Raw genomic sequence first — 26,774 nt, 5'->3', positions numbered from 1 at the left:
CAGCCTAATTAGGAAAGGTAGAAAGAGTATAGTCCCTTTAACCATTCAAGTGTGGCAGTAACATTTCAAAACAAAGAAGTAACATTATAGTTTATAATCTATGCATGGTCAGAAATGGTTTGCTTTTCTGGATGTCCCTTTAATTAGACTCACAGAAAGTAAGTCTTGTTTGTTTTCAAACTGCAATGACATTCAATGCTCAACGGATTAATAGAATTGCATTTCCTGTCATTTTCATAGTTATTATCATGTAGCGTGAGTTCTGAGATGTCAGGTTTGATGATCTTTTTGGTAGGTAAAATGCACATGGCCATTTATAGGAATATATTTCTACAAGATGTTTATAGTCATCAAATACATAAAGAGTGGAAGAAGGGACACATATTGCAACTTTAAGGAGACAAAAGTGCATTTAGTTTTAACTATAATGCTGTATCTTTTCTGCTCACCTTGCGTCGCCAAAGAAAATGCCACAGGGAGCTAATTTTTAATCACATATTTACATACTGTGAAATGATGCTGCCTAATACTCTTATTGAATGTTAGCTTCATTGGAATGAGATATAAGCAAAGCATTTTGACATAATATTTTAGCATCAGTACTTCCACGGTCTTTAAATAGTTCATTTCCAGAGAGGCGCGTTGAGTATTTATTACTTGCATCACTTTCTAAAGAAGGAATTCCGCAGGCAGACGGTTAGTCACCTGCAACAAAGGGGTCCTGCTGAAGTTTCCAGGCTGCTGTCAGTGTCCGACGCGAGGGTCTGATCGGTTGACATAGATGAGATGTCGTTTACTGATGAGGATGGAGGAAGGCTTTCGCTGCTATTCACTGCTGCACCTGTGCTAAGAAAATTAACAGTAGAGCCATAAAATCTGGGAACACAGTTCAATGAGGACATCGGCCTTTATAAGCTTAGTGCCAATGCTAAGCAGTTTCTCCTTTACACTGACACTCAACTTGTGTGTTAAGGCTGACCATACTCCATAGGGTAGCAGAGTTTGACTCCCTTCTTTAGGCAGTCTAGGCCACTATTCAGAAGAGAAACATGGAAAAAACTCAATTCTTTCAAAACTTGTGTCTTGTGTAGGCAGAGCGAGTATTTCTAATGTAAGTGGCAATCTGAACAAAATGGCTTCAGACACCAACATGAGCCACTTGTTTAGGAGCACGCTCAGCAACACTGGGAATCTAACCAATCCCATCAACCCTCCGGGGTGGCCACCTTCTACTAATAGATGAGCCCCTGCTCAACTTCCCCACAGTTGGAGGTTCACTTTTCAGTGACTGCTGACACTCCAGCCCACAAACTCCAGAATATGCAAGAGAGCCGGTGATTCTCAATACAGTGATCTCTCTGTGCAGTAAAGTTCCATATTTCTAATAGTTAGTGAGAATGTCCCCTCATCATAGATGAGCTTGCTTCCTATTCTTCCTGACAGCAGGAACAAATGTCAAGGAAGGAATCATAAGGAGAAATGCAAGTAACAATAATAGGCATTCTCAGAATTCCCTTTTTAATGTGAGCAGAGTTTCCAAAACATAAGGCATTCCCAAGGAGTAGGTCGGTTTTGACCTGTACAAATTAATTCATTTCTCTAGTCCAAAAGTGCAAACTCCATAAAGCAAAATCCTATTTGTGGTTCCACAGGGCATGTAAATCATACACAAGGAACATTGAATAACTGGGGAAAGAGCACAGAAATACATTAATATCCCTGTCGAGTGGCAGACCAAATGTGAGTAAATGTAGGTGGAGGACATTCAGCCCCACATTCAGTACGGACAATATTCAGGATTATTGTGAATGGCTGCGCTGGATTGAATACTTATTGCAGACAGTGTTGGTCTCCTTATTCTTTCTCGTAATCTTCCATGCTGCCATGCTCCACCTCACAATCAACAAGCTCCCCGCTGGAGTGGAACTAAACTACAGAATTAGTGGGAATCTGTTCAACCTTCGTCGACTCCAGACCAGGTCCAAGACCACCCCAACCTCTGTCATTGAGCTATAGTATGCGGACGACGCCTGCATCTGCGCACATATAGAGGGTGAACGCCAAGTCATAGTCAACATATTTACTGAGGCGTACGAAAGCATGGGCCTTACGCTATACATCCGTAAGACAAAGGTACTCCACCAACCTGTTCCCACTGCACAGCACTGTCCCCCAGTCATCAAGATCCATGGCGCGGCCCTGGACCTCGGGAGCCTCTTATCAACAAGAGCAGACATTAACGACGAGATTCAACACCGTCTCCAGTTCGCCAGTGCAACCTTCGGCCGCCTGAGGAAAAGAGTGTTTGAAGACCAGACCCTCAAATCTGCCACTAAGCTCATGGACCATATACAGTAGACATCTCAAATCACTGGAGAAATACCACAATGATGTCTCCGCAAGGTCCTGCAAATCCCCTGGGAGGACAGACGCACCTACGTTAGCGTACTCAACCAGGCCAACATCCCCAGCATTGAAGCACTGACCACACTTGATCAGCTCTGCTGGGCAGGTCACATCGTTTGCATGCTGGACACGAGACTCCCAAAGCAAGCGCTCTACTTGGAACTCCTTCATTGCAAACGAGCCAAAGGTGGACAGAGGAAACGTTACAAGGACACCCTCAAAGCCTCCCTGATAAAGTGCAACATCCCCACTGACACCTGGGAGTCCCTGGCCAAAGACCGCCCTAAGTGGAGGAAGTGCATCCGGGAGGGCGGCGAGCACCTCGAGTCTCATCGCCGAGAGCATGCAGAAATCAAGTGCAGGCAACGGAAAGAGCGTGCGGCAAACCAATCCCACCCACCCTTTCCCTCAAAAGATTTTCTGTCCCACCTGTGACAGGGACTTTGGTTCTCGTATTGGACTGTTCAGCCATCTAAGGGCTCATTTTTAGAGTGGAAGCAAGTTTTCCTCGATTCTGACAGACTGCCTATGATGATGATGATGATGATGATGAGAGTGGCAGACCAAATATGAGTAAGTGTAGGTGGAGGCCATTCAGCCCCACATTCAGTGCGGATAATATTCAGGATTATTGTGAATGGCTGCGCTGGATTGAATACTCATTGCAAACAGTGTTGGTCTCCTTACCTCCCCTTTTCTGCTCAAAATTGGGGTGGTAGCAGACGGGAACTACAGTGTCAGTTTCTCCCATCCAGTTTGTGCTGATTGCAGAACTTACCTGATTTTCCGGGAGAAATTCCTGGTGGCCAGAGCTCCTGTCTGGAATAAGCGGGGGTGGTCATGGATACATGGAAATTAAGATTGCGTAATGTCATTACGATGTTCACGCAATTTCCTGACCTAACTTCCTGCCCCTGCCCACAAACCACTGGCAGTAGAAGTTCTGAGGTGGCCACTTCAATTGATATTTAAAGAGATTCTCAGTCGCTCTCAGATAAAGCTCTATGGAACTTTTGGAAACATTTTCTTGCACTAGCTTATGAGAATTTTTACTATAAAGTAATTAAAAGTTATTTTAGTCACTATTGTAGGCTCTGAACTGTAAAGGGGCTTTTGGCATTGTATTTGTTTCTTCAGTGGGATACTTCTAGGAATCGCACTCTGGAAGAAGGAGGAGGGAAAGGAGGAGGAGGAGGGAAAGGAGGAGGAGGAGGGAAAGGAGGAGGAGAAGGAGACGGAGGAGAAAGAGGAGGAGAAGCTGCTGAAGAAAAAATAAATAGAAGCTGCTACCTAACCACCCCCAGTTTATAGGCCCAGAACAACAGACTTGCAATTCTCTAAGGTTCAATGCACAAGGAGGATCTGGTTCTTCGGAGGCAGTGATAAGAGTTATGTTACATCCTGCAAGAAGACCTGCAGCCAACTGCTACAGCCAGCGCAGCACTGCCTTTTGCAGTCAAGGCTGCTGCAGTTCGAAACCTCTTTGCTGCCAGCTCCTCCTGCCACAGGAAATATCAGCAACATCAGTCAGTCTGCAGTCCATGATTATATTAAACATGGACATCTGGAAGCAGCAACCTACACAACCTCCTTCATGAATCACCATGTGAATGGCTCTATTAGTGTGTACTTGGAGTGTGATCACCAGCTGGGTATCATGCAGGTCTGTGCCCACTTTTCTGGCAATTGTCTTGATGCTTTTGTATTCCTGAGCTATCCATTTCCCACTGTCTACCAATTACATTGCAAGAGAGAGGCTGGCTTCTTGGAGACTAGGGCTATTGCCTAGATAGCCACTCTCAGCAGCAGTTCACCATAATCAGATCTATGGGTCAACTAGAGCATACCAGTGGAGTCAACAACCAACAATTTAGATGCTTGTACAGGTCTGGTGGTTTCCTCCAATATGGACCACAGAAAGGAAAGGTCCTTTTGACACTATATGCTGCATAGATCTGCTCTGCAACAACATGGAGTCACCATTGGAGGAGGACCTTCAACATGATGAGCGAGGAGCTGGTGAAGGCATAACAGATGATGAAGAAGAAGGTGTCTCAATAGTTATCTGCAGCCAGAGCTGTTTGACAGCAGCGAATTGAAGAGAACTATCCCTGATCCCCAGTCGTGCCCAACATCTGTCTCACTCTTTCCAACATACAAGCAACAGCATCTGCTCAAATGCCAAAATTGGTATTTATGTCACCTAATATTGCAACGTCGCCAGCTACCAGAGGAACAGTCTCTCCCCACAAAGATATTAAATGGCTTTCTGTATTGAATGGCTTGCACAAAGGCACATAGACACACGATTGAGCCCCTAGCAACTGTTTGAAGTGCTTTTGTACATAATCCAAGATGCTCCCCCAGTGGCTGTAACGTTGGAGAAGGGAGGCTCGTTTAGACGCCTGTTGTTTGCAACCTGTAAGATCAGGCCTGAAGGAGCTCAGTTGCGGACTGCAACAATTGGGTGTCTGCTGGGACAATCTAGCCCAGCTTATTTTCTAGCATCGGGGTTGACTATTTGTTCAGGAGGTTGCAAGGGTTCAGAAGTGTTGCCACCATGAGAGAAAGCTTCATTTTCCATTCCCATTGCACACTGACTCTGGTTTGCAGCTCAGTATTTGATCTCCCAGCCTGCCCAAGGCAGAGTTGAAGGATAAGCCCAGAGTCTGCATGGCTCTAATATGAACATCATTGAGAGATATTCTATTAATAGTATCTGTGGGGTGGGATGGGGGCGTAAGCTGCAACAGTGTTGAGGTGGTTACACATTCCATGGTTGACTGCAGAGGGATGATGCCATGCATGAGAACCACACACAAATGGACTCCACCATACTATGCAGCATGTTTTGGAACCTCTCCATCTGGATATCAAATGTCTTCACCAAATGCTAGTGTACAGAAATGATTTATTAGGGACCCCAGAAGTCTGCATCTCCGTCTTCTTTGGCAGATCTAAGACATGAACTAGCCTTTTGCTCAGCCTTCCTTGCCATCTCCAGCTGCTCCTACTCCTCTGTGCTCAGTGAATCCCCCAGTGCAGTCCCCTCAAACTCACAATGTAAGTCAACTCTGATGAGGGGTCCACATTTGAAAGATTAACTTGTCCGTTCTCTCTCCATACTTGCTGACAGATGTGCTAGCATTTTCTGTTTTTGGTTCAGATTTCTGGCATCTGCAGTATCCTGCTTTTTGTTTACTATCTAAATCACATGGGATGCTAATGTCTGTGCTAGTGCTTGACATGGTAAGAACAAGGGATGGTGCATTGTGAGCTAAGTGCTCATTTACATTCTATTTGGCATCTGAGTCTTTTGATCTGATAGGTAGTGCTTGCATATTATTAGTTGAACACTAGAGGGCCCCACAAGAACACAAGAAATAGGAGCATAAGAACACAAGAACATAAGAAATAGGAACAGGAGTAGGCCATACGACCCCTCGAGCCTGCTCCGCCATTCAATAAGATCATGGCTGATCTGATCATGGACTCAGCTCCACTTCTCCGCCCACTCCTCAAGAGCAGCCAGCGGCAGTCGAAGGGGCCCATAAAAGGGCGTGACCGTCGGGGAGCGGCCACAGGAGCAGACAGTGGCACGTTTAGTGAGTTGGTCACACCGCAGGTAAAGGTTACTCAGGCAGATGGGGAATGGGTGATCATCACGCAGAGCAGTGGAAGAAAGGAGTGCAGGAGTCCTCTGCGGTCATCTCCCTCCAAAACAGATACAATGTTTTGGGTACTGTTGGGGGAGATGACTTTGCAGGGGAAGGCAGTAGCAGCCAAGTTCATGGCACCATGGGTGGCTCTGCTGCACAGGAGGGCAGGAAAAAGAGTGGGAGAGCTGTAGTGAGAAGCATTCGTGATAAGGTGGAGGAATTAACTGCGCAGATAGCTGTTAACGGGTATAATGTAATTGGGATTACAGAGACATGGCTCCAGGGTAACCAAGGCTGGGAACTCAACATCCAGGGGTATTCAATATTCAGGAAGGATAGACAGGAAGGAAAAGGAGGTGGGGTAGCGTTAATGGTTAAAGAGGTCAACACAATAGTAAGGAAGGGCATTAGCTTGGATGATGTGGAATCTGTATGGGTAGAGCTGCGAAACACCAAAGGGCAGAAAATGTTAGTGGGAGTTGTGTACAGACCACCAAACAGTAGTAGGGAGTTTGGGGATGGCATCAAACAGGAAATTAGGGATGCGTGCAATAAGGGTACAGCAGTTATCATGGGTGACTTTAATCTACATATTGATTCGGCTAACCAAACTGTGGAAGAGGATTTCCTGGAGTGTATAAGGGATGGTTTTCTAGACCAATATGTCGAGGAACCAACACGAGAGCAGGCCATCCTAGACTGGATCTTGTGTAATGAGAGAGGATTAATTAGCAATCTGGTCGTGCGTGGCCCCTTGGGAAGAGTGACCATAATATGGTAGAATTCTTCATTAAGATGGATAGCGACAGTTAATTCAGAGACGAGGGTCCTGAACTTAAAGAAATGAAACTTTGATGGTGTGAGGCGTGATTTGGCTAGGATAGACTGGCGAATGTTACTTAAAGGGTTGACGGTGGATAGGCAATGGCAGACATTTAAAGATCACATGGATGGATTACAACTATTGTACATCCCTGCCTGGCATAAAAATAAAACAGGAAAGGTGGCTCGACCGTGGCTAACAAGGAAAATTAGGGATAGTGTTAAATCCAAGGAAGAGGCATATAAATTGGCCAGAAAAATCAGCAAACCTGAGGACTGGACGAAATTTAGAATTCAGCAGAGGAGGACAAATGGTTTAATTAGTAGGGGAAAAATAAAGTATGAGAGCAAGCTTGCAGGGAACATAAAAACTGACTGCAAAAGCTTCTATAGATATGTGAAGAGAAAAAGATTAGTGAAGACTAATGTAGGTCCCTTGCAGTCAGAATCAGGTGAATTCACAATGGGGAACAAGAAAATGGCAGACCAATTGAACAAATACTTTGGTTCTGTCTTCATTAAGGAAGACATGAATAACCTCCTGAAAATACTAGGGGACCAAGGGTCTAGCGAAAAGGAGCAACTGAGGGAACTGAGGGAAATCCTTATTGGTCAGGAAATGGTGTTAGGGAAATTGATGGGATTGAAGGCCGATAAATCCTCAGGGCCTGATAGTCTGCATTCCAGAGTACTTAAGGAAGAGGCCCTAGAAATAGAAGATGCATTGGTAGTCATTTTCCAAAATTCCATGGATTCTGGATCAGTACCAATGGATTGGAGGGTAGCTAACGTAACCCCACTTTTAAAAAAAGGAGGGAGAGAGAAAACAGGGAATTATAGACTGGTTAACTTGACATCGGTGGTGGGGAAAATGCTGGGATCAATTATTAAAGGTGTAATAGCAGCGCATTTGGAAAGCAGTGACAGAATCCAAGTCAGCATGGATTTATGAAAGGGAACTCATGCTTGACAAATCTAGAGTTTTTTGAGGATGTAACGAGTAGAGTGGATAAGGGAGAACCAGTGGATGTGGTGTATTTGGACTTTTAAAAGGCTTTTGACAAAGTCCCACACAAGAGATTAGTGTGCAAAATTAAGGCACATGGTATTGGGGGTAGTATACTGACGTGGATAGAGAACTGGTTGGCAAACAGGAAGCAAAGGGTGGGAATAAACAGGTCCTTTTCAGAATGGCAGGCAGTGACTAGTGGGGTGCTGCAAGGTTCAGTGCTGGGACCCCAGCTATTTACAATATACATTAATGATTTGGACAAAGGAATTGAATGTAATATTTCCCAAGTTTGCAGATGACACTAAGCTGGGTGGCAGTGTGAGCTGTGAGAGGATACCAAGAGGCTGCAGGGTGACTTGGACAGGTTAGGTGAATGGGTAGATGCATGGCAGATGCAGTATAATGTGGATAAATGTGAGGTTATCCACTTTGGTGGCAAAAACAGGAAGGCAGATTATTATCTGAATGGTGACAGGGGGAGGTGCAACAAGACCTGGGTGTCATGGTACATCAGTCACTGAAGGTAGGCATGCAGGTACAGCAGGCAATAAAGAAAGCAAATGGCATGCTGGCCTTCATAGCAAGAGGATTTGAGTATAGGAGTAGGGAGGTCTTACTGCGGTTGTACAGGACCTTGGTGAGACCACACCTTGAGTATTGTGTGCAGTTTTGGTCTCCTAATCTGAGGAAGGATATTCTTGCTATTGAGGGAGTGCAGCGAAGGTTCACCAGACTGATTCCTGGGATGGCAGGACTGACATTTGAAGAAAGACTGGATCGGCAAGGCTTATACTCAATGGAATTTAGAAGAATGAGAGGGGATCTCGTCGAAACATATAAAATTATGACGGGACTGGACAGGTTAGATGCAAGAAGAATGTTCCCGATGTTGGGGAAGTCCAGAACCAGGGGTCACAGTCTAAGGATAAGGGGTAAGCCATGTAAGACCGAGATGAGGAGAAACATTTTCACCCAGAGAGTGGTGAACCTGTGGAATTCTCTATCACAGAAAGTTGTTGGGTCCAGTTCATTGGATATATTCAAGAGGGAGTTAGATGTGGCCCTTACAGCTAAGGGGATCAGGGGATATGGAGAGAAGGCGGGAGTGGGGTACTGAAGTTGATGATCAGCCATGTTAATATTGAATGGCGGTGCAGGCTCGAAGAACCGAATGGCCTGCTTCTGCACCTATTTTCTATGTTTCTATGGGCCCAAGTTTCCACATGATTTGCGCCTGATTTTTAGGAGCAACTGGTGGAGAACGGACTATCTTAGAAATCGCAATTCTCCACATTTTTTTTTCTGCAGTTCTAGTCAGTTAGAACAGTTCCACTTTGGAACAGAATTTTTTCTTCAAAAGGGGGCGTGTCCGGCCACTGATGCCTGATTTCAAAGTTTCCACAGTGAAAACGTACTCCAAACTAACTTAGAATGGAGCAAGTGAAGATTTTTGTAGAACTGAAAAAACCTGTTCTACACATTAAAAAATCAGGCGCAGGTTACAAATTAGGCGTCCAGAACGAGGTGGGGGGGGGGGGGGAAGTCATTAAATTCTACAATAAATCCTTATTTATACTTATACAAATATTATACAAATAAATACAACCTGAATAAACATTTATAAGCCAAGAAAAGATTAAATAAACCATCTTCCTATCTGTGTGAAAGTGCTTCAGCCAGGGAGAATGCTGCAGGCGTTCGTTCCCGCGGGGGGGGGGGGGGGGGGAGGAGGCAGCCGTTTGTTCCCGACGGCGGGCGGGGAGGGGGAGGGAAACGGCTGCCTCAACTTTCTGAGGCTTCCTGCAGCCTTCTCACTGCTGCAAGTAGCCTCAGTGCTGATGGCAATGTGCTTTTATTAAAAATGTTCAAAAATTATACAGCTACAAAGAACTACAAAAATGGCTGAGTGTCAATGTTTCCTTCACACTGCGCGTGCGCGAACGCTCCAACGCGCACGCGCAGCATTGCCGGCAGGAAAAAAACTAATTTAAATGGTACCCGCCCCCTCCCACTTACAAAATCCCCCTGGGCGCCGCGCCAAACAGACAAGGAGCTGCAAGACACTCCAGAATCGCGCGTTTCTTTTCTGGCGCCGTTTTAGGCGCGAAAAACCGGCGCCCAGCTCGGAGGGGCACCCGTTTTTTATCGTGTGGAAACTTGGGCCCTATGTTTCTATAATCCCTTATCCCCTTGTCATTTAAGAAACTGTCTATTTCTGTCTTAAATTTATTCAATGTCCCAGTTTCCACAGCTCTCTGAGGCAGCGAATTCCACAGATTTACAACCTTCTGAGAGAAGAAATTTGTCCTCATGTCTGTTTTAAATGGTAGCCCCTTATTCTATGATCATGCCCTCTAGTTCTAGTCTCCCCCATCTGTGGAAACATCCTCTCTGCATCCACCTTGTCAAGCCCCCTCAGAATCTTATACGTTTCGATAAGATCACCTCTCATTCTTCTGAATTCTAATGAGTAGAGGCCCTATCTACTCAACCTTTCCTCATAAGTCAATCCCCTTATCCGCGGACTCAACCTAGGGAACCTTCTCTGAATTGCCTCCAAAGAAAGTATATCCTTTCGTAAATATGGAAACCAAAACTGCACGCAGTATTCCAGGTGTGGCCTCACTAATATCTTATATAGCTGCAGTAAGACTTCCCTGTTTTTATACTCCATAAAGGCCAAGATACCATTGGCCTTCCTGATTACTTGCTGTACCTGCATACTATCCTTTTGTGTTTCATGCACAAGTACCCCCAGGTCCCGCTGTACTGCGGCACTTTGCAATCTTTCTCCATTTAAATAATAACTTGCTCTTTGATTTTTTTTCTGCCAAAATTCATGACCTTACACTTTCCAACATTATACTCCATCTGCCAAATTTTTGCCCACTCACTTAGCCTGTCGATGTCCTTTTGCAGATTTTTTGTGTCTTCCTCACACATTGCTTTTCCGCCCATCTTTGTATCATCAGCAAACTTGGCTATGTTACACTCAGTCCCTTCTTCCAAGTCATTAATATAGATTGTAAGTCGTTGGCGTCCCAGCACTGATCCCTGCGGCACCCCACTAGTTACTTGTTGCCAACCAGAGTTTGAATCATTTAGCAGTAGACCATTTGACCCATTTGAGCCTGCTCCGCCATTTAATAAGATCATGGCTGAACTGATCATGGACTCAATTCCACTTCCCTGCCCGCTCCCCATAACCCTTTATTCTCTTATCGCTCAAAAATCTGTCTATCTCCTCCTTAAATATATTCAATGATCCAGCCTCCACAGCTCTCTGGCACAGTGAATTCCACAGATTAACAACTCTCTGAGAGAAGACATTCCTCCTCATCTCAGTTTTAAATTGGTGGCCCCTTATTCTGAGACTATGCCCCCGAGTCTTAGTTTCCCCCATGAGTATACTCTCTGCGTCCATCTTGTCCAGCCCTCTCATTATCTTATATGTTTCGATAAGATCACCTCTCATTCTTCTGAACTCCAATGAGTATAGACCCAACTTACTGAACCTATCTTCTTAAGTCAACCCCCTCATCTCCAGAATCAACCTAGTGAACCTTCTCTGAACAGCCTCCAATGCAAGTATATCCTTTCTTAAATACGGAGACCAAAACTGCACACAGTGCTCCAGATGTGGCCTCACCAATACCTTGTACAGTTGTAGCAGGACTTCTCTGCTTTTATACTCTATCCCCCTTGCAGTAAAGGCCAACATTCCATTTGTCTTCCTGAATACTTGCTGTACCTGCACACTAACTTTTTTTGTTTTGTGCACAAGGACCTCCAGGTCCCTATGTACAGAAACACTTTACAATTTTTCTCCATTTAAATTATAATCTGCTTTTCTATTTTTTCTGCCAAAGTGGATAACTTCACATTTTCCTACATTATACACCATCTGACAATTTTTTTGCCCACTCACTTAGCCTGACTAGACCCCTTTGCAGATTTTTTGAGTCCTCCTCACAATTTGCTTTCCCACTCATCTTTGTGTCAACAGCAAACTTGGTTACATTACACTCGGTCCCTTCATCCAAGCCATTAATATAGATTGTAAATAGTTGAGGACCCAGCACCGATCCCTGCGGCACCCCACTAGTTACTGTTTGCCAACTGGAAAATGACACATTTATCCCTAGTGACCCATTTAGCTCTGTTTTCTGTTCGTTAGCCAATCCTCAATCCATGCTAATATATCACGCCCAACCCCATGAACTTTTATCTTGTGCGGTAACCTTTTATGTGGCACCTTATCAAATGCCTTCTGGAAATCCAAATACACCACATCCACTGGTTCCCCCTTATCCACCCTGCTCATTACACCCTCGAAGAACGGCAGCAAATTTGTCAAACATGACTTCCCTTTCATTATACCATGCTGATTCTGCTTGATTGAATTATGCTTTTCCAAATGTCCTGCTACTGCTTCCTTAATAATGGACTTCAGCATTTTCTCAACGACAGGTGTTAGGCTAACCGGTCTATAGTTTCCTGATGAAAGTAAGCATACTGTTGCAATTGCAATGTGCTGCTTGTCCTTCTAGGTTGTGGAGGTAGCAGGTTTTGGAGGTGCTGTTGAATTCGACTGCACCTCCCAAAACCCACGACCTCTGCCACCTAGAAGGACAAGGGCAGAAGACGCATGGGAACACGACCTCCAAGTTCCCCTCAAAGTCACACAACATCCTGACTTGGAAATATATCGCCATTCCTTCATTGTCGCTGGGTCAAAATCCTGGAACTCCCTCCCTAACAACACTGTGGCAGTACCTTCACCACAAGGACTGCAGAAGTTCAAGAAAGCAGCTCACCACCACCTTCTCAAGGGCAATTAGGGGTGGGAAATAAATGCTGGCCATACCAGTGTTGCCCACATCCCAGGAACGAATATTAAAAAAAACATTCCAAGGCCTCCTCATATTATCAAGTGTTACAGATTTGCAAAGCCGATTCTACAGCCTGAAATAAAAACAATCATTATATTTCCACACTAGCTTGAGTGTTTATTTGAACATAACATGATTGACCGAGAAAAAGGGGAGAGGGACAGGGATTAGGATGTAGTTTTGATGGCAAGCACTATGTCACAGCAGGTTGTCATGTTCAGGAGATTGGTGAGTGTGTGACTGAAAGAGTTAAGTAGAAAAACAAGAGAAAAGGAAGATACCAACAAATCCTGCTGTAACAGGCCTTCAGCCTCGCCATCTCCAATGCTGGCGGCTGTGCTTCTTCTCATTATGTGAATGGCAGTCACTTCCGTGAGGGGAGAATGTTTGATGAGTGGTGGGATTGCCACCTGTGCTGATTGTCTGCCCCCTGTTGTGTTCAAGAAGACTGGAAGCAGGTAAGTATGTGCCCTGGGCAAGGGCTTTCAACCCTCGTCATGTATGAGTTAATTTATTGTGCATGGTGACAGGAAGAAGCAACAAATGTGGCCAAGAGGGAGAAGTAGTTCCGAGGGCAGCAGCAGTTTTTGAGGGTGTGAGTGAAAGCAAAAAGGAGAGACAATGAAGTCTTCCCTGCTGACCTATGGACAATCATGGGAAATGAGTTAAGGAAGGATTGATTGTGCAAAGGCAAAAGTAGAGTCCTACAGAAAGAACAAGAGATGTAACGGGGAGTCTTACCTTGGCACTCTTGATGAGATCATTAATTTTCTCTCTGCACTGCAGTCAGGTACTGGAGATAAAACTGATCATATTCACATGTGCCACTTCTTGTCAGCCTGTTTACCATCCAAGGGAACGAGAACCTCCCTCCACCAGCATCCCCAAAACTGCATCCAAAAACCTTGGCTTGTTGCAGTATCATAATGTTGCTTCCCTGCTTTGGCCACAAAAAAAAACACCTCTCTTTAAGCTGATGCAGGCCCTTAAGAACCTGCAGTAGTGCCCAATTTCCCACCTTCTCGTCGATAAGCTATCTGTGGGGAGCGCATTTTGTGTTGGCAGTTTGCCTTACGCACACAATTGAGGGGCGCCCGCTAACTCCTCTGGGTGGAGATTGCTCTCAGCCCACCAACCTCCATCTGGCTTCACGCTGGGAAGCCAAAGTCAATCCCATTGTATTCAGTGATGCCCTCTTCATACCCTCCAATTATATGAGGAAAATGCCACTGACTTTCACCAATTTTAACATTGTAACAATAACCACTTGCCATCAATACTCAATTTTGCAAACCTGTGTCCAATTATTTTGGGGAATACAGTAGGAGTCAGATCCCATTTAAAATCTTCCCAGGATCGGGCATTGGTACAACATAGTAAAAGTGCCAGACTTGAACAATAAGTGACTATTTCCTGCCATTAACACAGGGTACATACAGCTCAAAAAATTTTATTGCCCATTTTATTTCTACAGGTTTCTACAGGTACATAAAAAGGAAAAGAATGGCTAAAGTAAATGTTGATCCCCTAGAGGATGAGACTGGGGAATTAATAATGGTGAACAGGGAAATGGCAGAGACGTTGAACAAATATTTTGCATCGGTCTTCACGGTAGAAGACACTAAAAACATCCCAACAGTGGATAAACAAGGGGCTATAGGGAGGGAGGAATTTAATACAATCACTATCACTAATGAAATAGTACTCGGTAAAATAATGGGACTAAAGGCAGACAAGTCCTCTGGACCTGATGGCTTACATTCTAGGGTCTTAAAAGAGCTGGCTGCAGAGATAGTGGATGCATTGGTTGTAATCTACCAAAATTCCCTGGATTCTGGGGCGGTCCCAGTGGATTGGAAAACCGCAAATGTAATGCCCCTATTTAAAAAAGGAGGCAGACAAAAAGCAGGAAACCATTGACCAGTTAGACTAAGGAAGGATATACTTGCATTGGAGGCTGATCAGAGAAGGTTCATTAGGTTGATTCTGGAGATGAGGAGGTTGACTTATGAAGATAGGTTGAGTAGGTTGGGCCTCTACACACTGGAGTTCAGAAGAATGAGAGGTGATCTTATTGAAACATATAAGATAATGAGGGGGCTCGACAAGGTGGATGCAGTGAGGATATTTCCACTTATAGGGGAAACTAAAACTAGGGGGCATAGTCTCAGAATAAGGGGCCGCCCATTTAAAACTGAAATGAGGAAGAATTTCTTCTCTCAGAGCGTTGTAAGTCTGGAATTCTCTGCACCAGAGAGCTGTGGAGGCTGGGTCATTGAATATATTTAAGGCGGAGATAGACAGATTTTTGAGTGATAAAGGGATAAAGGGTTATGGGGAGCAGGCAGGGAACTGGAGCCGAGTCCATGATCAGATCAGCCATGATCTTATTGAATGGCAGAGCAGGATCGATGGGTCAAATGGTCTACTCCTGCTCCTATTTGTTAGGTTCTTATGTTTATACATTGAAGTGCCTAACTGATCAAAATACTTGTTTTCTTAACTTTACCCCTTTTGCCAAACTTTTTCAACATTTTCTGCAACTGATTGTGCATCAATTAATACACTATCCTAAAATTTCAACTCAGATTTGTATATTAATATTTGCTATATTTTCTAGTTGACAATATGGATTAAGATAGGTGTCAGCTGTGGCTCAGTGGTTACACTCTCGTCTCTAAGCCAGAAGGTTGTGGATTAAAGTTCCACTCTAGAGACTTGAGCACAAATTCTAGGCAGGCACTCGAGTGCTGAGGGAGTGCTGCACTGTCAGAGGTGCCGTCTTTCAGAGGAGCCATTAAAATGAGGCCCCATCTGCTCTCTCAGATCGACATAAAAGATCCCATGGCACTATCTGCCAAGAGCAGGGGAGTTATCCCGGGTGTCCTAGCCAATATTTATTCCTCAACTACTAAAACAGATTATCTGATTGTTGTTTGTGAGATCATGCTGGACACAAATTGGCTGCTATGTTTCCCTACATTGCAGCAGTGACTGCACTCGAAACGTATTTCATTGACTGAAAAATGCTTTGGGATGCCCTGAGGTTATGAAAGGTGCTACATAATGATCCTACATGTTACCTAAATTAAAGTATTTAATTCTGTTTTGACATATTCTTCGAACAGTAACACCAACCAGGGCTAGGATGCAGTATAGATATGATGTTCTTTTCTTGAACTATAGATATAAAAATTCACTAAAATTCATCAGTACCAAGAGATTCGAATAAGAGCGGGCAGTGAAATTCTTCTATGTTTGACTTCACAAGGATCCCTGCTAAATGAACAGCTTATTCACATAAAGGAAAGAAGGACTTGCATTAAAATAGCACCTGTCATGACTTTTGGACATTCCAAAATGCCTTACAGCCAATGAAATACTTTGACGTGTAGTCATTGCTGTAATGTAGGAAACGTGGTAGCCAATTTGCACTTAGCAAACTCCCACAAACAGCCATAGAAACATAGAAATTTACAGGGCAGAAGGAGGCCATTTCAGCCTATTGTATCCACACCGGCCGACAAAGAGTCACACAGCCCTTGGTCAGCAGCCCTGAAGGTTACATATAAACCTATGAACAATGACGGAAAGCCAAAGAGCACCCAGCCCAACCAGTCCGCCTCACACAACTGCGACACCCCTTATACTGAAACATTCTACACTCCAGCCCAACCAGAGGCATGTGATCTCCTGGGAAAGGCAAAAAACAGATAAAGACCCAGGCAAACTTAGGGAGAAAAAAATCTGGGAAATTTCCTCTCCAACCCATCCAGGCGATCAAAACTAGTCCAGGAGATTTATATCTGCATCGGCCATCAAAAGGTCATCCAGTCTAATCCCAACTACCAACTCTAGGTCCGTAACCCTGCAGGTTACGGCACTTTAAGTGGCCATCCAACCATCTCTTAAAAGTGGTGAGGGTTTCTGTATCCACCACTCTTCCAGGCAGTGAGTTCCAGATTCCCACAACCCTCTGCGTAAAGAAGCCCCCCCTCAAATCCCCAATGTGATAACAATCAGATAATCTGTTTTTGTTATGTTGATTGAGGGATAAATATTGGCCAGGATACTGGGGATAACTCTCATCCGAAAGACGGCACCTCCAACAGTGCAGAACTCCTTCAGCACTGCACTGGAGTGTCAGCCTAGATTTTTATGCTAACGGGGCAGAAATCCCGGCCTCCCTGGGTCCGTACGGGGTGTGTATAGACCCGGGGAGGCATTGCAAAAGCCGGTTTTAGGCACGCAATGCGCATGCGCTGAAAAACGGCTTTTCCAATCTGTGAAACTCTGGCTTCACAGATCCTCTGTATCCCCACAGCCAGGACATTCGCATGGGCAAGATTACGGTATTCACCCATATCTTGTCCAGTTAATGTCCTGAAAACTCTTGCACCTAGTAAAAGCAGGCGCATAGCATACTTTTACCAGCGTAAGAATTTTAAAACATACAAAACCCATTTTTATGTTAAAAACCCTGCCGACTAAGGTAAGTTTCTTTTAAACCATAATTTAAAAACTTTTTAAAAAATCAGAAAATTATATATTTTTTCTAAGACATTTATTAACTTTAATTTAAATTAATCTTAAATATGTGATGTATTTTTTCTATTTTTTATTTTTGTTTGGGTGTTTGGGGATGGGGGGGGGTTCTCAATCATAATAATGAGAACTCCTACTTACGGAGTTTCCATTATTATGGGAGAGAAAATACTGTACCTGGATTGGCTGTCCACAAACATTCAGTGGGGTCCATAGGATTTTCAAAAAACGAATGCTGACATTGACTCCCGCCATGGTGGGTGGGAGTTTAGCGGCAGCGCTATGGTGTTGCGTCCTGTTCTCCTGCGCCTGGAGATCGTGATGTCACTGCCAAGCGCATCGCCCTGTTAGCACCCCGGACCCGAAATTCATTTTTGCCCCCTGCAGCAACTCCGGGCGGAAATTTAAAAAGTCAAAAAGAAAGGAGAAGGCAATAGTGCAGGGTAGCGATAGCGGTAATGATAACCAGAGTGTGACAGGAAGGGAAAAATGGTAATAAGACAAAATTAAAAGCTCTTTATCTGAATGCATGCAGCATTTGTAACAAGATAGATGAGTTGATGGCACAAAGAGAAATAAATGGGTATGATCTGATAGCCATTACAGAGATGTGGTCTTGGTCCAGTGGCAAGGATTCCCTAAGATGATTGGAGATCAGGGGCTAGAACCTCTACTTTTGTGCTTATCGCCTAAAAATGGACAGTATTTCCGGTGTGGGCAGTAAAAAAGGGTTTTCAGATCGCCGGCTTCTCGCCCATTCTCAAAACACCTAGTTTACATTTTTGTAATGGGCGTTACTGTGAGCGATATCAAAAGGGCGGTAGTGTTAAATGTTTTTGACCTTCTGCCGTAAAGTGTGGCCGTCCTTAGCAACGGCATGGCAATGCTCGATTCCCATGATTATGGAGGTCAAAGGTCACCATGACATGTGCAGAAGAGGAGACAGAGAGAGAGGAGCTCAGAGGGACTGAAGGCATGGCTGGGTGTGGTGTGGCTGCTTTGGGAGGAAGGAGGGAGACTTTCGAGCTTCACAGCAAGTAGGCAAACAAAAAGTAGGTGTTACCAGGCACATATTTGACCAAATTTGGCCTATAATGGAGAGAGAGGAGCAAGCATCACAGCATGCTGTGGAGACTGACGCTGGAGAGAGCAGTGGGGTGGGAGAGGAGTACATTGGTGGCCACAAAAGAGCCAGGAGGTTCTCGGACGAGGCAAGTGCCTCCCTCCTGCAGGAGCTCGAGTTACGCTGGGGTGATTTGACACAGGGAGGGCGTGGGAAGCCCACCCCAAAGGCCTACCAGAGGATATGGACCGAGATTGTCGAGGTGACCTCGTCGGCAACCAACGAGGTGCGTGAGGGCAATGCCGCAAATGATGGAACGACCTTGTGGGATCCGCAAGAGTAAGTATTACACTGATTTACATGTATTTATCTATTTATATAATGTGATTTGTAACAGTCATGTGACTATCAGCAGATGTGAGGTCTTGCACTTTTACTGGGAATGTTGTACTCAAAGCCTGTCATCACGGTGTACGTCTTTAGATAAAGAATGATAATAATCATAATAACCATGATTACATCTGTCGTTTATGTGTTGTATCAGTCTCTGTGACGGTACCTAACAATGATATCACGCAATGATCTCATGCCATGTCGTCCTGTCACCTTTTACTGAAGAAGCTATCGACGATGAGGTCCGTGCAGAGGCGAATGGGTGGGGGGCCACCAGTCCCCAGCGGCATCACTGAGATGGAGGAGCGTGTGCTAGCACTCGTGGGGAAGCACACCTGGATAGCCATGGACGCATCTGCAGACGCTGAAGTGAAGCCAAGTGAGTAAAGCTTACACCCATTGCGAAATGTAAAGTCTATAGATGCCACACCTACTCAATGTGGACAATCATATATGATAGATGATTTCTAAAAGTGTCATAGAAATAATGCTAGCCTAATGAAAATCATTGCAATGCTCAATGTGTTAATGGTCATGAAGTGTGATGTCTGTGATGATTTTGAGAGTGGTGGAGCTTTTGTCGTGTATATGCTGTGTGTAGCGCTGGACTCGCCTTGTGACCCTAGCACCCCCTTCTCCTCTAATAACCTAATTTGTGTTTTGCAGCTCAGCCAACAGCGCGGTCCCTGGCAAGACCACAGAGGCCAGAAGGTGGGGGTGCGGGGCAGGAGTCGGCGGATGATCCTATTACTTATGGTGCTGAGGAGCTTCGTTTCTCGCCTATCAATCCGCTGGGTCAGTTCTCCACGAATGAGAGCGCAGACTTCGAAGAACCTGCATCGCCACGCTCCAGAATCCATTCCACCCCAAGGCCATCTAGTGGTCCTCCGGTCATTCTCGTCTCCACTCTTGAGGTACCGGCCCCAAGCACCTCATCACAGGGCACTCCATGGCGAACAGACCCAGCGGATTGACGGGCGAGAATCAGAGCTCCTCAGCACCAAATGTAGTAGGATCATCCGCCAACTCCTGCCCAGCGCCGACCCGGCGGAGGCCTCATGGATGCGGCAGGTCTGTTCCACGAGCGCGACATGAGAGCGGAGAGATGGTACAATTGTCCAGGAGGACTGTAGACTTTGGTGACCAGCTCATCGAAGCATTGGGGGGCATATCCTGACAGCTGGCCACCATGACCGAGTACATTCCATGCATGGCGGAGGCCCTGGATGCGATAGCCAGGAACACTGCTGCTACAGGCCTCCCAGTGGTCCCAGAGAGCGGCACTCTACCCCTAGGTTCCGCACCACAACTGAGAACGACAGATGAGAGCAAGGACCAAGATCCTGCTTCGGAACCAGAGAATGTTGCCCCCTCGGCACCCACCGCTCCCGTACCCGTGCAACCACCGCCTCTACCTTCATCCCCCCCCCCAATGAGGCACTGCCTGAGGAACTCCTCGGCCAGGCACCGTGGAGCGAGGAGGGGAAGGGATAGAGGTGGGGAGAATAATGGGAGGGGGGAAGGAAAATGAAGTGCATGTGTGCAGGTGATGGCTGTGTTATATTTCCATCTGGGCGTAAGCAATTTGTGGCAATGTATGGGGGCAGGGGACCACGTTCCTGCTTTGCCTTTGTATTTTGTGTTGCTGGACATGTTGAACATGTGATTTATCTCAATGGTGGAAAAGTGGGGTGGGGGTGGGGGTTCGGTGTTATTGGCTGTGATACTTATGATTTCAGACCAATGTTGGTATTAAATTTTTATTATTGAACATAACCTTGTCGCACATTGTCTCAGATAGCTGGACCGTTACACACTGGTGATTCCTTACCATGAAAGGGTTAAATACAACTTAACATCAATCAACGTAAACTTTAACTGGCACCAAGCTGATGGGCACCATTGATGTCTGAGCTGACACACAGCAGTGTGTCAGCATTGTCACTCACATCAGCGCTCTTTCAGGCAAATCTTTCAGATATCAGCTCCTCACCTAAGAGTGGGATTTAACAAATGCCAGCCACACCGCTGCCGCTCGTTCCGGTTCGTTCCACTTTTTGTGGGCGGTTTTTTGGGCGAGTGATATTGTGTGCGATATGTGTGCGAGGTAGTGAAATTGACGCTGGGCGATCTCATAGCCGCTAGTTTGGGTAAATATGCTTTTTACGACAAAAAACAGTGGGCGGGCATTAATATTGAATTTCACATTAATTCCGTGCAGAAAGTAACACTGGGCGATATTATGAGCGTTGATTTTGCCCATTCTGCTGATTCCGCCCCAAAAAAGTGGGCGGGCGGTAATATTTTTTCCCGCGTTAAGCACATGGGGAAAGTAACGCTCGGTGATAAGTTTCCTAAAAATGCTCATCGGTTTCCATTTTGTGCCAAAATGGGCGATATATGGGCATTATATATAATTTCAGCGGTAAAATGGGCGTTAAGTATGCGTTAAGCATGCAAAAAAAGTGCAGGTTCTAGCCCCATAAGCCTGTATAAAAACCTGACCCTGCGAGCACTTGAAGGCCCTGAATCAAACACCATGAAGTTTAACGTGAAAAGAGGGATACAGTTGAGCGTCCCAAATCCGGCAACCTCGGGACCGAGGCCGAGCCAGTTTTCGTGTTTTTCCGGACTTCGGAATGTGTTTCTGATGTCCGAAATCCGGAAACACCAAAGCCCAGGTTCGGGCATTTCCGGATTTTGTAACGTCAGAAAGGGGGGGGGTGGTAGGTGGGGTTGCTCTCCGAGGAGCTGGTCAGGTTGCCGGCCCCGTCCAGGAGGTCGTCGAGCGGGGCCCTGCCGCCGAGGAGTTGTTCGGGTGGGGCCCCTCCGCTGTGGAGGTGTTCGGGCAGGCCGGCGAGAAGACCCCGAGGTAAGGGCGGCGAGACAAGCGGCAGCGAGCCCCGAGGTCAGGCAGTGGCGAGGCCCGAGGTCGGGCAACGGCGAGGCCCCAAGATCGGCAGGGTCGTCCGGTCCGGATTCCGGAACATTTTACGGATTCCGGACAACCCTGCCACAGATCGCCCTGGTGTCCGGATTCCGGAACATTCTGGATTCCGGAACTCCAGATTTTGGATGCTCAACCTGTACTAGAAATGGTAGGCGCAGGATGTGCAGCGGGGGTTGCGAAGGTAAACACTATAGATCTGCACACGATAGGTGATCGGGTTGATGCCCTAACCCGAACCTTACAGGGATTGTTGGATAGGGATGAGGATAATGACTGGGTACAGGCACAACTGGGTAGTGGCATGGAGAGGGAATTGTTACAAGTGGCTCACATGTTGCGGGACCACGCCAGAACTATAAATTTATGTATTTACCAGCTGGACCTTGGACAAAAACATGACTTATACATGCGAGGTGCGGAGAAACAGTATTGCTTGGGTCACAAAGGTCAAATGTGTAACCGGACATTTAAATATAATAGGTTTTGTACTATCAATACCACAGTACGATGTAACAAAGGGAGATTCCCAAGACCAAACAGACAATATAGGGGAAATAAGAAATCAAACTCGCGTGCGTTACCATGACCTATCCAGATATGTGATTGAGAACAAAGTATGAATAGAACATAAGAACATAAGAACATAACATAAGAACATAAGAACATAAGAATTAGGAACAGGAGTAGGCCATCTAGCCCCTCGAGCCTGCTCCGCCATTCAAAAAGATCATGGCTGATCTGGCCGTGGACTCAGCTCCATTTACCCGCCCGCTCCCCATAACCCTTAATTCCCTTATTGGTTAAAAATTTATCTATCTGAGATTTGAATACATTCAATGAGCTAGCCTCAACTGCTTCCTTGGGCAGAGAATTCCACAGATTCACAACCCTCTGGGAGAAGAAATTCCTTCTCAACTCGGTTTTAAAATGGCTCCCCCGTATTTTGAGGCTGTGCCCCCCTAGTTCTAGTCTCCCTGACCAGTGAAAACAACCTCTCTGTCTCTATCTTGTCTATCCCTTTCATTATTTTAAATGTTTCTATAAGATCACCCCTCATCCTTCTGAACTCCAACGAGTAAAGACCCAGTCTACTCAATCTATCATCATAAGGTAACCCCCTCATCTCCGGAATCAGCCTAGTGAATCATCTCTGTACCCCCTCCAAGGCAAGTATATCCTTCCTTAAGTAAGGTGACCAAAACTGCACGCAGTACTCCAGGTGCGGCCTCACCAATACCCTGTACAGTTGCAGCAGGACTTCCCTGCTTTTGTACTCCATCCCTCATTCCATTCGCCTTTCTGATTACCTGCTGCACCTGCAAACTAACTTTTTGGGATTCATGCACAAGGACCCCCAGGTCCCTCTGCACCGCAGCATGTTGTAATTTCTCCCCATTCAAATAATATTCCCTTTTACTGTTTTTTTTCCAAGGTGGATGACCTCACATTTTCCGACATTGTATTCCATCTGCCAAACCTTAGCCCATTCGCTTAACCTATCTAAATCTCTTTTCAGCCTCTCTGTGTCCTCTACACAATCCACTTTCCCACTAATCTTTGTGTCATCTGCAAATTTTGTTACACTACACTCTGTCCCTTCTTCCAGGTCATTTATGTATATTGTAAACAGTTGTGGTCCTAGCACCGATCCCTGTGGCACACCACTAACCACCGATTTCCAACCCAAAAAGGACCCATTTATCCCGACTCTCTGCTTTCTGTTAGCCAGCCAATTCTCGATCCATGCTAATACATTTCCTCTGACTCCGCTTACCTTTATCTTCTGCAGTAACCTTTTGTGTGGCACCTTATCGAATGCCTTTTGGAAATCTTAAATACACCACATCCATCGGTACACCTCTATCCACCATGCTCGTTATATCCTCAAAGAGTTCCAGTAAATTAGTTAAACATGATTTCCCCTTCATGAATCCATGTTGCGTCTGCTTGATTGCCTTAACATAGGATTAACATAGATGATTGCTATAAAAATAACCAAGTTGTTTTATGTTGAGATCCACCATGAATGACCAAGGACAACTGTGGATATGGCCGAATTAACGGGTGCATTTTGAGTATCACACCACTGGTGCGGGATTACGAAACAACTGCTATTCCACGAGGAAATGGTGACTGGTGTGTGAGCACCACGCCAATTAACATGACATTTACGAATAAGGGAGGGGTTACCTCCTGTGCCATCATGGATACTGACTTCTGCTTATCCCCTATGACGAAACACATATAAATGGGTATATCATATACCCTGAACTGGAAGACGAAACCATCAATGGGACAATGATAGACAGTATCCGAGAAGGCCACAAGGAAAACCGATACCCGAACTAAATGAAGAACAAACTCAACTGGAGCAGGATATTCGGAGGCAAAGACTGAAGTATGTAGTTCTGATGGAAGAAATAGACAGACTGCAAAAGAACACTGAGGAGATGTTGGCTAGTCAGCCTTGGTACATGAAGTTTTGGAATGCTGGACTCAATGTGCAAATACATCCATGGATATGGATAATATCACACGTACTGATTGATGTGTAAGGTGTAGTATTGGTAATCTTGCTGTTGTTAGCCTGTCAGAAATGTAACCGACATAAGAGGCATGCCACAGCACGAGCAATAGCCAAAACATTGAATAAAGGGAATATAGACAGTCCGTCAGAAAGGACTTATCTTGTATCATCATCATCATAGGCAGTCCCTCGAAGCGAGGATGACTTGCTTCCATGCCAAAAAGGGATGAGTTCACAGGTGTTTCAATGAAAGACCTAATATTGCGGATCCCGAACTACATCGTGAAGGGTGGAAGATGCCTGTGCTTGGATTTTTTTAACATGTGGCGGCCGTTGCACACCAGCCACCACACGGGCTTGACAGAGCTAGGTCTTGGTCCAGTGGCAAGGATTATCCAAGACTAACTGGAGACCTGCTCTGCTGCACGGACCGAGCGCGCACACATATCGCAGTGTGGGCTGGCCCGTTCTGCCCCTGGGCCCTCGCCTCTTCCGGGCCACAGATTCACACCTTTCCTGGGCCCCAGTCACTTCCCTCTATGGATTCTTGCCGTTCCATCGCCCTCCTGCTGTGCCTATCCTCACTGCAATCAACGACCTGGTTTCGTAGCCATCGCCCTCCTGCAGCAGCACGCACTGCTCCCTGCAGTGGTATGCTGCCGCATGCTGCTCCCTCCAATGGCCCCGGCCTGCTGATGGTCTTGCAGGCTGGGACCGTGCCGATTTCCGGGCCGGGCCGCTGTACGCTGCTCCCTCCAATGGCCCTGGCCCACTGATGGTCTTGCAGGCCAGGATCGCGCCGATTTCTGAGCCGGGCCACTGCAAGCTGCTCTCTCCAATGGCCCCGGCCCGCTGATGGTCTTGCAGGCCAGGATCGCGCCGATTTCTGAGCCGGGCCACTGCAAGCTGCTCTCTCCAATGGCCCCGGCCCGCTGATGGTCTTGTATAACCTTGATGGGAAAGCCAACAGGTGGTTCCTGCAGTTCGGGAAGTAGCGCTATCCAAACAAAGGGACAAACCTGGGGCTCATCCAGGAGCAACTGGGAAATGGCCTGGCTTGGCCATATAGCGAAGGGCCATGAGCAGGGATTGTAAAAGTATATTTAAAACTGAAATAAGGGTATGGTATGAAATCAGGTGAAAGGGCGCAGCTCGTGCCGTGCCTGTGTGCTTTTCTTCAAAAACTGCAGAACAAGCTGAAAAATCCAGAGCAAGGTTAAAACCTGCAGAACAACACATTCCAATAGACTGAGGTCAGCTCCGCAGGAGCTGGAGATGCAGTGGAACTATTCAGCAGTCTGTCTGATAAGGGTTAACAAATCAATGTAGCTTCGCTGATAAGCTGTAGGCCAACCAGTGGTCGTAGAAGGCTGTGCACGAGGGTCTCACACCTCGGAAAATGTATAGCTTTGTGTAGAACCATCACTCGGGGAACATCCTTTCTTAGGCAACTAAGACTGATGCTTCCCCTGCAATTCTTTGAATAAAGATCGTAAAAGTGAATCCAAGATTTTGTCTGTTGATTCCGTGGTCGTTATAAGGGCTGATGTCGATTCCTTATTTCAGAGAATCTACCTTGAAGAAGAGAAGCCTTGTTTTTACCCCAACAATGACCAAGGCTGGGAACTGAATATTCAGGAGTATTTGTCATTTCGGAAGGATAGGCAGAAAGGAAAAGGAGGTGGGGTAGCTCTGTTAATAAAGGATGAGATCAGTGCAGTAGTGAGAAATCATATTGGCTCAGAAGATCAAAATGTAGAATCAGTTTGGGTGGAGGTAAGAAATAATAAGGGAAAGAAGTCACTGGTGGGAGTAGTCTATAGGTCCCCTAATGATAGCTACACTGTAGGACAGAGTATAAATCAAGAAATAATTGCGGCTATTAAGAAAGGTACAGCAATAATCATGGGTGATTTTAATCTTCATATTGATTGGACAAATCAAATTGACAAAGGTAGGCTTGAAGAAGAGTTCATAAAGTGTATCCGGGATGGTTTCCTTGAACAGTACGTTGCGGAACCAACCAGGGAGTAGTCTATCTTAGATCTGATACTGTGTAATGAGACAGGATTAATAAATTATCTCATAGTAAAGTATCCTCTAGGAAAAAATGTTCATAACATGATTGAATTTCAAGTTCAGTTGGAGGGTGAGAAAGTCGGATCTCAAACCAGTGTCCTGATTCTAAATAAAGGAGACTACAAAGATATGAAAGCAGAGTTGGCTAAAGTGGACTGGAAAAATAGATTAAAGTGTAAAACGGATGATAAGCAGTGGCAGACATTTAAGTCTCAACAAAAATATATTCCAGTGAGAAGGAAAGAATTTAAGAGAAGGGAGAACCATCTGTGGCTAATTCAGGAAGTAAAGGATGGTATCAAATTGAAAACAATGGCATACAAAGTGGCCAAGGTTAATGGGAGGCCAGAGGATGGGAAATTTTTTAAAATCAGCCAAGGACGACTAAAAAAATAATAAAGAGAGGGAAGATAGTGGAAGCATTGG

At 45.5% G+C, this 26,774-nt stretch overlaps 1 protein-coding gene across 6 annotated transcripts in view; it reads right to left on the bottom strand.

Annotated features, from left to right (window-relative positions):
* Window positions 1-335: 335 nt before the first annotated feature.
* mapk10 (mitogen-activated protein kinase 10) overlaps window positions 336-26,774 on the bottom strand; it is a 573,858-nt gene continuing 547,419 nt past the window's right edge. For 5 of the 6 annotated variants that reach the window (XM_070871055.1, XM_070871056.1, XM_070871059.1 and 2 more), the window contains one exon: window positions 336-841. In XM_070871055.1, coding sequence (XP_070727156.1) covers window positions 702-841 — 140 coding nt within the window. In that variant the 3' untranslated portion in view covers window positions 336-701. Of the gene's footprint in view, window positions 847-26,774 lie in introns of all 6 variants that reach the window. The other variant, XM_070871058.1, reaches the window with a different exon arrangement.

The sequence above is a fragment of the Pristiophorus japonicus genome, chromosome 2 (assembly GCF_044704955.1).
Source record: "Pristiophorus japonicus isolate sPriJap1 chromosome 2, sPriJap1.hap1, whole genome shotgun sequence".
In the NCBI taxonomy this organism is placed as follows: Eukaryota; Metazoa; Chordata; class Chondrichthyes; family Pristiophoridae; genus Pristiophorus; species Pristiophorus japonicus.
This window is presented reverse-complemented; position numbering and strand designations above follow the sequence as displayed.